This window comes from Oryx dammah, unplaced genomic scaffold, assembly GCF_014754425.2.
Source record: "Oryx dammah isolate SB20612 unplaced genomic scaffold, SCBI_Odam_1.1 HiC_scaffold_11209, whole genome shotgun sequence".
NCBI lineage: Eukaryota > Metazoa > Chordata > Mammalia > Artiodactyla > Bovidae > Oryx > Oryx dammah.
Window position 1 is genome coordinate 2177934 of NW_024080602.1, and position 17807 is coordinate 2195740.

Genomic DNA, 17807 nt, shown 5'->3' on the forward strand with positions numbered 1-17807 from the left:
AACAATGCATTGTTGTAAATTATCTTTTAAGGGCTGATTTTTAATGAGTGCTACCCTTGCTCATAGCTATAAATGTCATTTTTCATAATTCTATTTCATCATTCAAGTTCTATACAATTTAAACACATATATTGATAGTTAACAATTACCTGTTTTATTCTAGAGTATTAAACCTGAACTTTTCTTAACATCTGTATTTAACAGTCAAGTTAATTATATATTCATCTTTTCCTCCAATATCAAGATTTGGTCTAGCAACTATATCATCAGATGGTTAAAGTATTTGCTTAAGAAGCCAGCTATGACTAGGCAACTTAAGTATAAACAATTTGTAATTCTTTCTCATAACCCTCATGTCAAAATGTAATTCCTGAGAATAAGGAGTACTTAAATGAATTAAGGTTGTATATTTAACCATGGATTTTTAAAAAAACACATTTATTTTTATTTATTTGGCTGTCCCAGGTCTTAGTTGCAGCATGTGGAATCTAGTTCCCCTACCAGGGATTGAACCCAGGCCCCATGCTTTGGAAGTGTAGAGTCTTAACCACTGGACCACAAGGGAAGTCCCTTAACCATAGATTTTTGATGAATTCATTAATGGATCACCTCTTGTAAAGTTCTAAGTAAAACTTTCAAATGTTTGGTATGAGTGTTTACTTTAGTAATTGCTTACATGGGAAATACAGTACCACACTGTACAGAACATTTTATTATTGCATCATGGTGTATGTGTTGAGATAAACTCCTATTTGGAGTCCTAAAATAAGTTAACAAGCAACAGGCGGGCACAGCAGAAACCAGGAACTTATAAAACCATATGCGTTTTGGTGTAGTTTCAAAATAGTTTAAGGAACTGGGGACCATATAGGGTAAGAAACCTAGGCTGCAGATAAGCTTTTTAACTTCAGTCTTCTTTCTCCAAGGGTAGATTTCTTTTTTCAAAGATTTCACTGAGTAAAAGGAAGGTTTATACTATCTTATTATATGTGTAATAACTATGATAATATGCAATTGGCCTAAGAAGTGATAGATCGATCAATGGAACAGAACAGTAGGCCAGAAACATACTCTAGTTTTAAAATATTTTAGTATAATGATAAAGACTGTATCATTGATCAGCAGGGGAAAGAAGATTCAATAAATGTTAGGGGGAAAAACTAAAATTAGACCTTGGCTTTGTACCATTTGCCAAAATATAAATCAGCTTAGAGGGACTAAAAAATTAAATATAAAAATACAAAACCATAAAACTATTAGAGAAAATAAAGATGAATAGCTGATCATGGCATAGCAAATGATTTTCTAACCATAAAAGAAGTAATTTAAACAAATTCCTTAGTAAATAGAACTAAAAATTTCTAAAACTAACAAATCATAAGTAAAATGAAAAGACAGTCAAATTAAAGAAAATATCTTTAACAAATATAACAAGTGCTACTACCCTTGCTATATATATATATATATAAAAGGTCTCACGATATATTTTTCCAAAAAGCAACACTAATCACAATGAAAAGAGAGGGGAAAGAAAATCAAGGCCATTCTATAACAGTTAAAAGGGTATGAAAAAGATACCTGACCTCACTAATTGCTACAGAAAGCAAATTATGAGATCCCTTTGTAAATGACAGATTAAAAAATAATCTTTCATGATGGCAGGAATGAGATGATGAGTATCCTTATACTCCGCTACCAGAAGCATGAATAGGGTCAACCTTCTTGGAAAATAGTTTCGCAAAACTTACTATTTGGCAAGGTAATTTATTTCCTAGGGAAACAACTCTGAGAATACATTTAAAACAGTAAATGATTAACTATGACTATCTACACCATTATGTATAATGACAAAAAATATCTGACCTAACTATCCAACTAAAGAGCAAGGTCCCATACATTATTCCATACACTTTTATGGAATGTCCTGATTATGAGTATTAGTGTTTAAAATGCTCAATAAATATTCAATAACAAGAGGAAATAATCCTGTTGAGGGGGAAAAAATACAAAATCAACTACAGAGCATGATTCTAAACTGTTTTTAAAAATGTATATATACAACAACAAAAAGATTGGAAAAAACATCAAAATATTAATAGTGGTTATAGGTGCTTTTCACTTTTTCTTTAGCACCTAGGCACTTTACACATTTTAAAAAACTACTGAGGGAAAAAGGTTTGGCAATGGAGAACTTTCAGGTCTCTAACAAACTATTACCCTCTTGAACACAGCACAATAAATATCATTACAACTATGTTAAAACATATACCTAGGTATAAAGACCTTCTGAGAATATATAAAAATGGTAATCATTATCTTGAATGGTAAGAATCTATATGAATTTGGCCCCTTCCTTCTACTAAACATTCTGTAAAGATATTACAAAAATTAAATTATTAAGATAGGAAAATTACTTTTTATAAATGAGGAAAATGAAATAAAACTCAAACCAAGCAATCTTGAAACACATTAAGTTCTTTCCTTTGATTAAATTATATACTTTAAAGTCAAATTCAGTTTGGCTTTCTGATCAATTCTAGGTTTGAAATATAAATTCCAAAACATCCATAAGGAACCTTCAGTGCTCCAAATTTTAAAGACAAGGAAAGACAACACAGACAACAGACTGTAGGAGTTCCAATATAGGTTCAGAAAAAACGGTACTATGGATTATCTTGATCTGAGACCTTTAACCCTTCAACCAGAGATGATACCTGACTAATCTGATAACAAGATGGTACTGGTACATTGATGGGTCCGCTGGATGGTCTGTCTCCCTTTCCCATCTCCTCTCATAGGATAATAACTGTATATTTTAATGCAAAATTTCTGGAGATGCTGTGCCTTGACTTTGATAATTTTAGTTTCTGGGGCAGGTTAATGGCATAATCCTATTTAATCAGGTATGATCTTACTGGAGCCCTTAAATCACCATCTAGAAGGCTGTCCAAGGTTCAGGTTTAACCTGTTCCTCCATGCTAAGTCGGAGTGGTGATAGGTCTCTTTTAATAAGCTGTGTAAGTACTTGCTATGTAATTAACTTACAGTCACTTATTTCTCAACATAATCTGGATAGAAAAATGCAGCGGAGTAGACGGATACCAACCTTCAACCCCACTTATGCACTTGACTCTGTCTCGGACTTCCACATTGTAGCCTTCAAAGGACATAAACACACCATCAGGGTGATAAGGGGCTCTCTGTGCATAGACTTTGGAATAGCTATGAGAGAATTCAAACCGATCATAGCCATCATACTGAACCACCTTTCCGTAAACGTCAAAATATTTCTCTACCCAGGTGAATGGAAGAAAGACTTCATTCCCCTCTCGTCTCCCTTTAATTGTGTGTTCATCATTTATGAGGCAGTCAATTTCTTCATATTTGAGCCCTAACACCTTGCCTCCCCCATTGTTATTGAAGCCCCCAACAACAGGGGGCGCTTTCTGCTGTTCCTGAGGGAAGGCCTCCTCAGACTGCTTGGCCATGTGGTTCACATAGTTGTTGCTCTCAGACGCTGCCGCTCTTTTTTCTAAGGCATCCACTCTGAAGCCACTACTCAAGTGCCGTGGAACCTGGATCGCTTTGTCACTGGAACACTTATTCCACAAAAGTACTGTGACCAAAGTGAAGAGTGCGCAGATGATAATCAAAGTCTTATAGTTGACCCGAGCTGCCAAGCAACGCATATTCAGACCATACCTATGGAGGCAAGAAGAAAAATTCACACAAAGATGTACTACTGACATTTGACAGGATAAGGCTTACTTTTTTATACTGAACCGCCACACTAGGGCAGTTTTATTAACTGCATGTAATCTGGTCACACGTAAAATTACTAACTCAAACTTTTCAGCAGAGACAAAGAAAAGGAAGAGATGCTTCTCCCTCTTAACATGCTCAGTTAGCATGATCCTCTAAAGCAAAGATTCCCAAACTTTCCCTGTGTGTGCCTCCCTTGGATTCTTAATAACTTTTTCACAAAGCCCCTGTGTCAAAAGAAATACCTATTCCTTCTATTTATGAAATAGGTGAGCTCCAACAACTTAACACATGCTTTTGTCCTAACAACTGAGTAGCTGTTTGAAAAAATATAACAGGTCTTGTCAAGGTAAACACTGACAACCATGGTGCCAAATCCAACAGTGCTCATTCTGTGTTACCTCTCAGGAGCATAAATGGCTCTTTCCTTTCTGAAACACTCTTTCCTGACTTCCAGGGCACCATTCTTTCTTGGTTCTCCTTATACCCCGCCAGCTGCTCCTCCTAGTCATCTTCGATCATTCCTTCTCATCTCCCTGAATCTTAATGTTGAAATGTCTTAGGGTCCAAGTCCTCAGACCTCTTCTTTATCTCTATTCACTCCAGGGTGATCTCACTCATGAATTACATGGCGTTAAATACAATTTATATGCTGACTTTTCCCCAAATTCTATCTCCAGGCCAGATCTTTCTTCAGAACTGCAGGCATACATGTGTATGTGCCAATCCAAGTAACTGACATCTTTATTTGGAAGTCAAATAGATTTCTGAAACATAACATTCAAAATTTATTCCCTAAGCTTTCCCCTCAACCTGTTGTTTTACTGGTCAGACCAGAAATATTGAGTCCTTTCTTGTTCACCCCAAATCCAACCAGTCAGGAAATCCTGTTGGCCCCACATTTAAATTATATCCAGATTCTAATCATTTTCACCAACTCCACTGTTCACACCATACCAGAGCCACTGCCATCTTTCACTTAGAATACTGCAATGATGGGGGCTTCCCAGCTGTTGCAGTGGTTAAGAATCTACCTGCCAATGCAGGAGATGTGCGTTTGATCCCTGGGTCAGGAAGATCCCCTGGAGTAAGAAATGGCAACCCACTCCTGTACTCTTGCCTGGAAAACTCCATGGACAGCAGAGCCTGGCAAACTACAGTCCATGGGGTCACAAAGAGTTGGACACAGCCAAGTGACTGAGCACACTGTAATGATGTCTAAACTGCTCTCCCTGCTTTCTACCCTTGATCTACTATTCTACCCCAAAGTCTACTCTCGACACAGCACTCAGAACGATGCACTTAAATACAAGCCAGATCACGTCACTGCAGTCACAATGGGAGAAGAGGATGATGCTGTTGCCCCTACCGGTCTTGTGGTATACCAACCAGTTGTGACTGTATATAGTAGTCCTGGCTTGCTTGTTGCTGAGGTCATTGGGAAATATGGAAAACTATAGGTTAGTTATATGTGCAACATGTCGAATATCTCAGTACACTGAAAGTAAAGAGACTAGGCTTATTGCTGTTTGCTACAGTAGCTCTAATTTATTTCATGGTGTAAATCCACAACTACTCATTTTATGGGTGTAATCCTTCTTTCCCCTTCTCCTCTCAATAAACCCTTCTGGCAGCAATGAGATTTAAAAAAAAAAATCAAACTGTTAAAAGAAAAGGTTTAATGAAAAATACATAATGATTTTCTGCTTTTCAGGAAAGCTGATGATGAATGTGTAATTCACTCATTTCTTTTAATTCCAAGAGGAGGTAAACCCTGAGCCCTTGCATGTCTGAAAGCAACTTTATTCTGCTGTCACCTTTGATTAATAGTTTGGCACAATATAGAATCCTTGGGCTGCATATGATTTTCTTTCTAAATGCTGAAGGCAATATTTTACTTTCTTAAAGCATTACCAGCTACTGATGAGAGGTCTGATTTCAATCTGATACATGTCATTTTGTGCATAACTTCCCTCTGGATTTTGTGTTTACCCTACGAATTCTTCAGTTTTACAAGAATGTGTTACAGTATGATATTTAATTCACTATTTCAGCACGTGGTGTACTCTTTCCATCTGAAACCTTGTGTTCTCTTATTCTTATTCAACAGATGTAGTATCCTTTTGTAGCTCTGAGTATGTTAGAGTTCTGTTCTTGTAAGTTTCTCTCTGATATGTCTATTTTCTTTAGTGGTAATTTTCCTGGTTATTTTAGTCTCTTTCACAGTATTAGCTTTCCTGACACGCTTGTGATCTTTGGTTACTCACTCATCTTTAGGCTTGAATGACTCATTAGCCAACACAGATTTCCTCTGTTATTGTGAAGATGGTCTGATTTCTAGCTAGACCTCTCTCCAGAGAGGAGCTCTGTGTGGGCTAGGTACAAGCTGAGTGGTACTGTTCCTTTAGGGTGTGTGGGTGGGGACCCAGCAGGCCTTCTATATGCCAGAATGAAGATGACTTTTATGTTGTTCTGGGGACATAACTTGTACTCTAGAAGCCTTAGCTTTTCCTAATTTCTCTAAAGAAAGCCTGGCAAAACGTGGGTTCGATCCCTGGTTTGGGAAGATCTCCCAGAGGAGGGTATGGCAATGCATTCCAGTATTCTTGCCTGGAGAATCTCATGGACAGAGGAGTCTGGTGGGCTACGGTCCATAGGGTCACAAAGAGTAGGACATGACTGAAGCAACTTAGCATGCACACGTGCCAGCTGTCTGCAGTTCAAGTGCAGGGATGAGAGAGGTAAGGAGGAGGGTAGAGCTGTGCCTTCTAGTACTCAAAAAGAAATCCAGAAATATGTTAGATTATCATTCTGTGGTAATCTTCCCATTTCTTGTTATTGACTTCATTTCTTATTTCTATATATTTTATTTCAGTGGGGCAACAGGAGGGAAGGGAGGCAAAGATATGGGCTTGATCCAACTTGGAAATCGTACACAGATTGTAAAAGCCAGAATCCAATAATATACTTTATCATCTGCATTTACTATGAGAAAACATGTTGAATACAAAAATCAAAAGTGTGGAACAGCAAATCTTCATAAGTCATATATTTATAAATTGAGGATTTCCTTATGTAGCAGCATGGGCAAACTGATAATAAGTGATGTTTCATAAAAAAAAAAAAAGAGCCCTCCATTAAAAATATTTAGGTGGCAACTTTGGAATTATCTGTCAGCTATACCTAACATTTAGACCAGTTTAAACAGAAATAAAAAGCTTTTGACCTTCTTTGAGATGCACCCTTCCTCAATGACCCAAAAGACCTGCTTATGGAACTAGCAGACTACCATTATGATGAGGCATATGATGGAAAAAAATAAAGAAAAACCCATTAAAAACTTTCAATAACCTTTACATCCAGATTTTTAAGCAATCAGGAAAAAAAATAAAAACAATCAAGGCTTCTCAGAGAAATCATTCTGAAAGATCCCCCTTCCCCATTAAGTCAAAGTTGTGAGAATTATGACTGACATTGACTGAAACGGTGAATCAATAAAAATCCATGAGTCTATAATAACATTCAGAAAAGGAGAAAGCCAGAAAAGATACTGATGTCATTTTTTGATAAAAATATGTAACTGAAAGAATTTATTTATCTAGTCTTTGCAGGAGAACAAACCAATAGTCCCAGATGATAAAAAATTCTATTTTACAGAAAACATGTGGTTAATAATGTGGAAGAAAAAAAATCAAAATCAGAAAATTAGCATATGTGATTCCTCATGCAATTATTAATTTCAGTTCAGTTCAGTTCAGTTCAGTCGCTCAGTCGTGTCTAACTCTTTGTGACCCCATGAATCGCAGCACGCCAGGCCTCCCTGTCCATCACCAACTCCCAGAGTTCACTCAGACCCACATCCATCGAGTGAGTGATGCCATCCAGCCATCTCATCCTCTGTCGTCCCCTTCTCCTGCTCCCAATCCCTCCCAGCATCAGAGTCTTTTCCAATGAGTCAACTCTTTGCATGAGGTGGCCAAAGTACTGGAGTTTCAGCTTTAGCATCATACCTTCCAAAGAAATCCCAGGGCTGATCTCCTTCAGAATGGACTGGCTGGATCTCCTTGCAGTACAAGGGACTCTCAAGGGTTTTCTCCAACACCACAGTTCAAAAGCATCAATTCTTCGGGACGTGGCTTTCCTCACAGTCCAACTCTCACATCCATACATGACCACTGGAAAAACCACAGCCTTGACTAGATGGACCTTTGTTGGCAAAGTAATGTCTCTGCTTTTCAATATGCTATCTAGGTTGGTCATAACTTTTCTTCCAAGGAGTAAGCATCTTTTAATTTCATGGCTGCAATCACCATCTGTAGTGATTTTGGAGCCCAAAAAAATAAAGTCTGACACTGTTTCCACTGTTTCCCCATCTATTTCCCATGAAGTGATGGGACTAGATGCCATGATCTTCGTTTTCTGAATGTTGAGCTTTAAGCCAACTTTTTCACTCTCCTCTTTCACTTTCATCAAGAGGCTTTTTAGCTCCTCTTCACTTTCTGCCATAAGGGTGGTGTCATCTGCATATCTGAGTTATTGATATTTCTCCCGGCAATCTTGATTCCAGCTTGTGCTTCTTCCAGTCCATCGTTTCTCATGATGTACTCTGCATAGAAGTTAAATAAGCAGGGTGACAATATACAGCCTTGACGTACTCCTTTTCCTATTTGGAACCAGTCTGTTGTTCCATGTCCAGTTCTAACTGTTGCTTCCTGACTTGCATACAGATTTCTCAAGAGGCAGGTCAGGTGGTCTGGTATTCCCATCTCTCTCAGAATTTTCCACAGTTTATTGTGATGCACACAGTCAAAGGCTTTGGCATAGTCAATAAAGCAGAAATAGGTGTTTTTCTGGAACTCTCTTGCTTTTTCGATGATCCAGCGGATGTTGGCAATTTGGTCTCTGGTTCAAATTATTAATTATTAATTTAGGCAAGTATTATACCCAGGCATATGTCTGATAGGGATTTAATGATTCATACTGTGTGCAAAGTAACACCAAGTACATTATTTCCCAGTCACAAGGAGAAAAAGGTGAAACTCTACAATGAAGAGATCAGTCATCATCCTAAATCAGTAGTCAAATTCAGTCTCATTAATGATGACCCATCCAGATATTGTACCTCTTGATAAGTTAAAATAAAAAATACATAGCCTATTGCATATCCCAGACAAAAATGTTTAACTTGGATCTCTCAGGCCCAATGATTTAACTTTGAGTTAACAGAAAATACAAGGGACAGAGGAACAAGTTAAATGCAGATGCAACCAATACATCTAGAAAATGAAACACCCTGCAGAAGAATTGGCTCCATCCCCTCAATAAATTAATGGTATGAAAATACCATTGGGTTAGATTTTTTAAAAAAGAGACTTAAGGACTGTAACAACCAGATGTGAAACTTGGTCTGAAGCTGGGAAATTTGACTATGGCCTTGATAAGAAGAAAAGATGGAAGGATATATGGAGGTTAACCCTGAAAAAATGAGGTTACAAAATAGCACATATAGCATGATTTTCTAATTTTCCATGAATATATTTACTGTTTTTAAAAACCATATAATAGAAAATTAAGAAGGTCAAAGTCACTTTTGTTAAAATATTTTGTTTTCAAAACAGACACTGATATATTTTGGAGGGGAGGATGGAGAGAAAGAAAACTCTGAGTATTGACATGCAGTACTAACTACCAAATAGGCTTATCTAAAGGTAAGTGCAATAACTTTATTATGTTTCTCAGATTATAGAAAACTTTTAAATTTCAAAAAGTAGACTGCATTGACATTTTGCTAAGTATAAGTGATAGTAACTTTAAAAGCTAAAACCAGGGTTTTCTGCTGAGTAGTGATAAGCTTCCTACTCATTTTAAAGCCTTCACTACATCCAAGAATTAGATTAACCTTTCAAGTTAAAGGGGAAAAAAGTAAATAAATAAATAAATTCAAAACCCATGAAAGCTTATGTACTGCTGACTTTAAATATTTATTTCATTAGAGACATAATACAATAAAATTTAGTTTAGCAACTTTAAGAGATCTAAATAGGAAATAACATTCAGTAAACATCAAAAAGAAACTGTGGTAACTTATTTGCTGAAACCAGTTAAAAATTAAGCAAAGCAAAATATAACTTAGTTTCCCTTTGGGAGGGCAAACAGTTCTCTTCCCAAATGATTTGCAATTTAAAGAAATTTTCCTGATATTTTATTTTTCAAATTTATTTTCCTAATTGAATATTTCAAGTAACCATTAGAGTAATTTAGTAAACATGAAAACTGGATATCACCATGAGTTTTTAAACTGGGAAGGTCATACTTCAGTTAAGAACAACCTTTAAATAAATTTGTAAAGGAGTTCAGTGACAGAAATTATCAGCTTTTTGTCTCCTCTGAATAATGTAGACCAAAGCTTGCCTGCCTGTTATTTTCTCTTATTTATTTACATATCTAACAACTGATATTCTTGTAATCCTTTGGGCTTCCCTGGTGGCTCAGATAGTGAAGACTCTGCCTGCAATGCAAGAGATACGGGTTCGATCCCTGGGTCAGGAAGATTCCCTGCAGAAGAAAATGGCAACCCACTCCAGTATTCTTGCCTGGAGAATTCTATGGACAGAGGAATCTGGCAGGCTACAGTCCATAGGGTCACAAAAGAGTCGGACACAACTGAGTGACTAACACTTTCAACACTTTGAATCCTTTGGTACCAAGTAAACAGAAGGAATAGCAGTTGCTCAATAGTTAATCAAACTGATTCAATCAGTACCTATTCTGCAGCTAACATGCAGCAGGTAAGGCACAATTCCTGTCCCTAAAGGCCAGGCTGGTGGGAAACATAGGCATAAACACCATAATGCGACAACACACCAACTGTGAAAAAGAAAAGTTATATAGAACGTGCTATGAAACACTGGAACATTTTAAGTATGAAGGAAAGTGAGTACACTGACAGTCAAGCATGCTCGCAATCAGGTGTTTCCATTCGCCGTCTCCTCTGCTTGGAAACTTGTTTCCCCAGATATCCACCTGGCTTACTCCCTTACTTCTTCAGGTCACGTTATTAGAGAGACTCTTTCTGACCACCTTATCTTAAGAAGGAATTCTCACCCCATCTTCTCTAGGTTCTTGATTTTTCTTCATAGACTTTATCATTACTTGGTATTTTTGTTGCTGTTGTTGTTCAGTCACTAAGTCATGTCTGACTCTTCACAACCCCATAGACTGCAGCATGCCAGGCTCCCCTGTCCTTCACTATATCCCAGAGTTGTTCAGATTCATATCCACTGAGCTGGTGATGCTATCCAACCATCTCATCCTCTGTCATCCCCTTCTCTTCCTGCCCTAAATCTTTCCCAGCATCAGGGTCTTTTCAAATGAGTCAGATCTTTGCATCAGGTAGCCAAAGTATTGGAGCTTCAGCTTCAGCATCAGTCCTTTCAATGAATATTTAGGGTGGATTTTCTTTAGGATTGACTGGTTTGATCTCCTTGAAGTCCAAGGGACTTTCAGAGTCTTCTCCAACACCACAGTTCAAAAGCATCAATTCTTTGGCACTCAAGCTTTCTTTATGGTCCAATTCTCATATCATACATGACTACTAGAAAAACCATAGATTTCACTAGACAGACCTTTGTTGGCAAAGTAACGTCTCTGCTTTTTAATATGCTGTCTAGGTTTGTCATAACTTTTCTTCCAAAGAGTAAGCGTTTTTTAAATTTCATGTGCAGTGACTTTGGAGCCCGGAAAATGAAGTCTCTCAGTTTCCATGGGAAACTGTTTTCCCATCTATTTGCCATGAAGTGAGGAACTGGATGCCATGATCTTAGGTTTTTGAATGTTGAGTTTTAATCCAGCTTTTTCACTCTCCTCTTTTACTTTCATCAAGAGGTTCTTTAGTTCCTCTTCACTTTCTGTCATAAGGGTGGTGTCATCTGCTTATCTGAGGTTATTGATATTCCTCCCAGCAATCTTCATGTATATATAATAATCAGAATCTAAAACACTTCCTTTACCCCACAAAAGTCCCTCATGTCCCTTTATAGTCATTCCCTTTCTGTCACTACTGATGTTTTATCCCTAAAATTTTTCTTTTTCCAGAATGTCATATAAATGAAATCATATTAAGTGGCCTTTTGTGTCTGGCTTCTTGCTCTTAGCAAAATGCTTTTAAGGTTCATCCGTGTTGTTAGTGATATCAGACATCAATTTATTGCCGAATTGTATTCCATTGTATAGATGAACCACAGTCATTTACCCAGTCACCAGTTGATAAGCATTTAGTTTATTTCCAGTTTGGGATTATTATGAATAAACTGCTATAAACATTCATGTTTATAACGTGTTTAGTTTTAGAATACTTGGGTTAATATGGCATTATCTTGAGTACCTGGCATTCTGTTGAGTGACTAACATGGATTCCTTAATCTTAAATAATCTAAAATATGAACCCTCTATTAGAAATTAGAGATGAAGAAACTTGTTGACTGTTTTCAATGATAATTTGGAGGGTACTTACTATATGACATTTGGGACATACTTTTTGTTTTTATTTAATTTATCATGCTGTAGTAGTAAAAAGATAAATAATACATAGTGGAGTATATAGAAAATGTAGTATAATGGCAAACACTAGACTAAGAATTTAGAAATTGAGTTCTAGTCATTTAATCTGGTTTTAATTTCCAACTCTATCTTTTATTAGACTTTAGACACATTGTGACTTTGAACAAATTAGTAACATTCTGTCCATGAAGAAAGGCAGAAGTAATATTTCCACATTTTTAAGTATATTCATATCTCATTTAGTCCTAAAGACCACCCTATGAGGTACCTATGAGCTAAATAGTACTAGTCCTATTTTACTGGTAAGTTAACCAAGATTCACAGAAGTGAAGCAACGGGCAATGGTTGAGTCAACAACTGACTCCATATCAGTTTTTTCTGGAAAATTGAGATAATACTCTTAAATGTGATTCCATTGATAAGATTCAAAACTGCTTGTCTCTTGCTTCCTCCCCCCAACCCCACCTTTAAACTGAAGTATAGTTGATTTACAGTGTTGTGTTTCTGGTGTACAGCATGGTGATTCAGTTATATATATGTATATATTATTTTTCTTTATGGTTTATTACAGGATACTGAATATAGTTACTTGTGCCATATTGGTTATTGTTTAGTCACTAAGTTGTGTCTGACTCTTTTGCAATCCCATGGCTGCAGCCCACCAGGCTCCTCTGTCCATGGAATTTCTCGGGCAAGAATACTGGAGTGGATTGTCATTTTTTCTCCAGGGGATCTTCCCAACTCAAGGACTGAACCCAAATCTCCTGCACTGGCAGGCAAATTCTTTACCACTAAGCCACCAGGGAAGCCCTGTGCTGTACAGTAGGGCTTTGTTATTTGTGCATGTTCTCCTTCCCTTTTTGTAACGGTCCCTCTTTCCTTGTCTCCTGACCATCTATTCCGCTACCTGTTAAGAGAAATCTAAAACATGGGGGCTAACCTTACCATGTTTATTTTTTAATTGCAAAAGATTACACACTGGCAAAGGGCTGGAACATTCATTTTTCTTTTTATCATAAACATTAGAAAAACACTAAGGTGCCTAGCAAATATTTGATCGAATTCCACACTATAGTCTCACAACCTGACAGATCGTTCTCACATGATTCCTGTTAGCACATTCTCTCAACCATTTTTTCCAATGTGATTCTTACTGCATTGCTTTGTGCAGCAGCTCAAAACTGCATTCTACTACTTCTGTGTCACAGTCAACCCAATAATTACTCACATTTGAAAATCAGCTTGGTTGCTAATTTCTTCCACATACAGCCTCTTCTTCATGGACAAGACTCTATTTTTCTGCCTTATGGTTGTTCAAAATTACTGTAAGTAAGCAAGTTGATGAATCTTTCCCCTTCTGTCATTCATTTTGCAGGATTACACCAAACTTGATAAAAACTTATTATCAGCGACTCTGTTCTGTAGAACTTCTTAGGATCGTTCTACCAACTTGTTCTGTAAAGTCCTCCTATGTGTGAACTATGCAGAGTAAACACATCATTAGGTTTTCTTTCTCTTGGCTTTCCTAATGAGGGTAGAAATCTTATACAGCTGGAGAAGCCTAGTATTCCTTTCTGAACTGATTTATTTACATAGCATATGCTTCATTTGACACTTGCTTAGAAGATGCAGAGAGCTTTTTAAGTTAAGTACTGTACAGTATTTCAAAGGATATTATAGCTATGCTGTAGCTGTTCAGCTTTTCCAGATACAAAGCTGCTTTTTGCTCTTTAAAAAACATTCTTATCCTAGTTCTTTAAATTACTACTTTCAGAACTCTTTATATTACTGCTAGAGAGAATTAAGCTGAATACATTTAGCAGCTCTTTTCAGAAACAAATTTTGGTTTCAGAAGCTGCTGCATAAAGCCAGCAGTTTAAAATGTCTGCACAAACCAAGGGCAACTAATTCTGCTCTCATCTAGTTGGTGAGAAAATAAATAGTGATTTGGAGTCAGATATTATACTGTTGTGGTCTGATATAAAGAACCTATGCTTAGAAGCCAGGTAAATCTAGGTTTAAATCCCATTATGTGTTTGCTGACAGTTTTTCTTCTTCAGAGTTAAAAACTACTGTTTCCTCAAGTATATGCTAGGGGTAACAAGAACTTTATAGAGCTTGATTTCAGTAACTGAAAGTATGTACAGTACCTGTATGTGCTTAGTTGCTCAGTCATGTCCAGTTCTTTGCAACCCTGGTGGACTGTAGCCCACCAGGCCCTTCTGTCCATGGGGATTCTCCAGACAAGAATACTGGAGTGGGTTGCCATTTCTTCCTCCAGGGGATCTTCCCAACCCAGGGATCAAACCCAGGTCTCCCACATTGCCGGCAGATTCTTTACCATCTGAGCTTCTAGGTAAATCTACTATTTAAATATTTCCTTTCCCTGTAATCTTTCCCCTATACCCTCAAAAAAGAACTTCCTTTATCACTCAAATGTGATTTGTTGTTGTTAATTTAAATATGTCTCCTGAAGGTTTGAGATAGATGAACGTAGCAGGGTTGACCTCCTCAATAGTGCTGATGAAATCATCTTCAGCACAAACTCTGGACTACGGGAAGACTAGACTGCCCTAAGATTAGTTTGAAAATGTATGTGACCATAAACACTGTGCCCAGATACAGACCTTTGGTGTGACTGAATAAGGCACATTCTATCTTAATGTTTTATGTTTTTGAAGTATCTACCACAGTGAATATGGATAAGACATCTCACTGAGAGACGTGTTCATTTGCCCTTCTGTCATTTTTCCTTCTTTCTGGACTACAACACAAACAAGATGGCTGAAGCTTCAGCAACTCTCTTAGGCCAGAGAATGATGTAGAAAGATATAAAGTACCTAGGTCCTTGATCATGTAACTGTATATTAGCTCTAGACTGCCTAATTATGGTTCTCTTTTACATGAGTGGAAAATACCAAGAGGTGGAACATATAAGGGTTTATTTCTTGTGTCTGTTATTAGAGGCAGAACCTAATCCATACAGATTCAGATATCAGTCTGGATACAGGCATCTGACTCATCTCACGCCACCACTGAAACACCTTAAAATAGTACACCAGCATTTAAACATGGAAAAGGCACATTCATAGACCTGAGATACAGAAATGTCAAGAAATTTCTATTAGAAATAACCTAGATATTCCCACTGAAAGCAACTAGAACTCTTTGAAGAATGGTTGTTTTAGATCTTTGGTAGGACGTGTACATGATGACCCTGGGATACCTTGTCACAGAAGAAAGCAAGAAAGCTCTCAGAAACTATTTTGTTGTTCAGTCACTTAGCCATGTCCAACTCTTTGTGATCCTACAGACTACAGCATGCCAGACTTTCCTGTCCTTTACTGTCTCTCTCAGTTTGTTCAAACTCATGTCCATTGAGTTGGTGATGCCATCCAACCATCTCATACTCTGTTCCCCCCTTCTCCTCTTGCCTCACTCTTTCCTAGCATTAGCGTCTTTTCCAATGAGTTAGCTTTTCACATCAGGTGGCCAAAGTGTTAGAGCTTCATCATCAGTCTTTCCAATGAATTGACTTCCTTTAGGATTGACTGGTTTGATCTCCTTGCTGTCCAAGGGACTCTCAAGGTGTCTTCTTCAGTACCACAATTTGAAAGCATCAATTTTTCACCATTCAGCCTTCTTTATGGCCCAAATCTCACATCTGTACATGACTACTGGCAAAACCATGGCTTTGACTATATGGGCCTTTTTTGGCAAAGTGATGTCTCTGCTTTTTAATATGCTGTCTAGCTTTGTCATAGCTTTCCTTCCAAGGAGCAAGTATTTTAATTTCATGGCTGCAGTCACCATCCACAGTGATTCTGGAGCCCAAGAAAACAGTCTGTCACTGTTTCCACTGTTTCCCCATCTGTTTGCCATCAAGTGATGGGACGGATGCCATGATACTAATTTTTTGAATGTTTACTTTTAAGCCAGCATTACCACTCTCCTCTTTTACCTTCATCAAGAGGCTCTTTAGTTCCTTTTTACTTTTTGCCATTAGAGTGGTGCCATCTGCATATCTGAGATTATTGATATTTCTCCTGGCAATCTTGATTCCATTTTGTGATTCATCCAGTCCAACATTTCGCATGATGTACTCTGCATATAAGTTAAATAAGCAGGGTGACAATATACAGCCTTGACGTATTCCTTTCCCAATTCTGAAACAGCCTGTTGTTCTATGTCTGGTTCTTATTGTTGCTTCTTGACCTGCATACAGGTTTCTCAGGAGGCAGGTAAGGTGGTCTGGTATTCTCATCTCTTGAAGAATTTTCCACAATTAGTTGTGATCCACACAGTCAAAAACTTTAGCATAGTCAATGAAGCAGATGTTTTGGGGGAGGATTCTCTTGCTTTTACTATGACCCAATGGATGCTGGCAGTTTGATCCTCTGCCTTTTACAAATCTAGCTTCTACATCTGCAAGTTCTCAGTTCACATACTGTTGCAACCTAGCTTGAAGGATTTCGAGCATTATCTTGCCAGCGTGTGAAATGAGTGTAGCTGTGCAGTAGTTTGAACATTCTTTGGCACTGCCCTTCTTTGGGATTGTAATGAAAACAGAAACTACTTGGGTTATGTCAAAAGGACTTTGGAGTCAACCTGAAGAGATCTGCACTGGCTAAAGATGGGATGGGCTTCCCTGGTGGCTCAGCAGTAAAGAATCTGCCTGCCACTGCCAGAGACATGGGATTGATCCCTGGGTCAGGAAGATCCCCTGGAGATGGAAATGGGAGCCCACTCCAGTATTCTTGCCTGGGAAATCCCAAGGACATAGGAGCCTGGTAGGCTATAGTCCATACGGTCACAAAAGAGTCACACACAACTGAGCAACTAAACAACAGCAACAAAGATGGGGTATTTTGAGCATCAAAAAGTAGTCACTGTGGTGAACTGAAGCACATTGAATAGTATAAAATTAATGAATTCAGACGTTACTTAAAAAAAACTCACTATTTCTGGAGGTCATTAGGGACTCAATTCATTATTTTGAAGATTGGTAAATAAAAGGAGAGATTCAAGCATTAGTTCTGCCTCTCCTGTATGAACTCTATAGGGATAAGCAAGTTGTTGGGAAGGGCAAGATTTTCTTTAACAGAAATATTTCAGGTACTATGCTAGGAAAGGCTAATAGAATATCACCATTTTGCAGCCCATAATGAAAGAATTACTTTCAGAGCTTGCTAAAGCTATTTGATAGATTGCTAATGCAAAACTTTATGATAACTGGAACAGGCTAACAACAGCTGAACACACAGATTAACCTTACAGAAAAAAAAGAGATTATCAGACATTTTCTGAGGTAAGTTCACACCTCTACCAAAGTATTCTTGCTGAAAAACCAAACCCTATTTTTGTCAAGCTACTGGTTTACAGGAAATGCCCAGGGATAGAACCTGAGTTAGTACTCTGCCACCACTAAAAGAGAAGAAACTAAGACTCGGCACAAGACAAAATCATTTTCTTGACATTACAGGTTC

At 37.6% G+C, this 17807-nt stretch overlaps 1 protein-coding gene across 1 annotated transcript in view; it reads right to left on the reverse strand.

Moving 5' to 3' along the window:
• The window catches only part of LOC120860868 (D-glucuronyl C5-epimerase), a 114087-nt gene that overhangs the window by 7388 nt on the left and 88892 nt on the right, over positions 1 to 17807 (reverse strand). Inside the window, exon 2 of the mRNA XM_040236571.1 lies at positions 3107 to 3702. Coding sequence (XP_040092505.1) covers positions 3107 to 3689 — 583 coding nt within the window. The 5' untranslated portion in view covers positions 3690 to 3702. The remainder of the gene's footprint in view (positions 1 to 3106; positions 3703 to 17807) is intronic.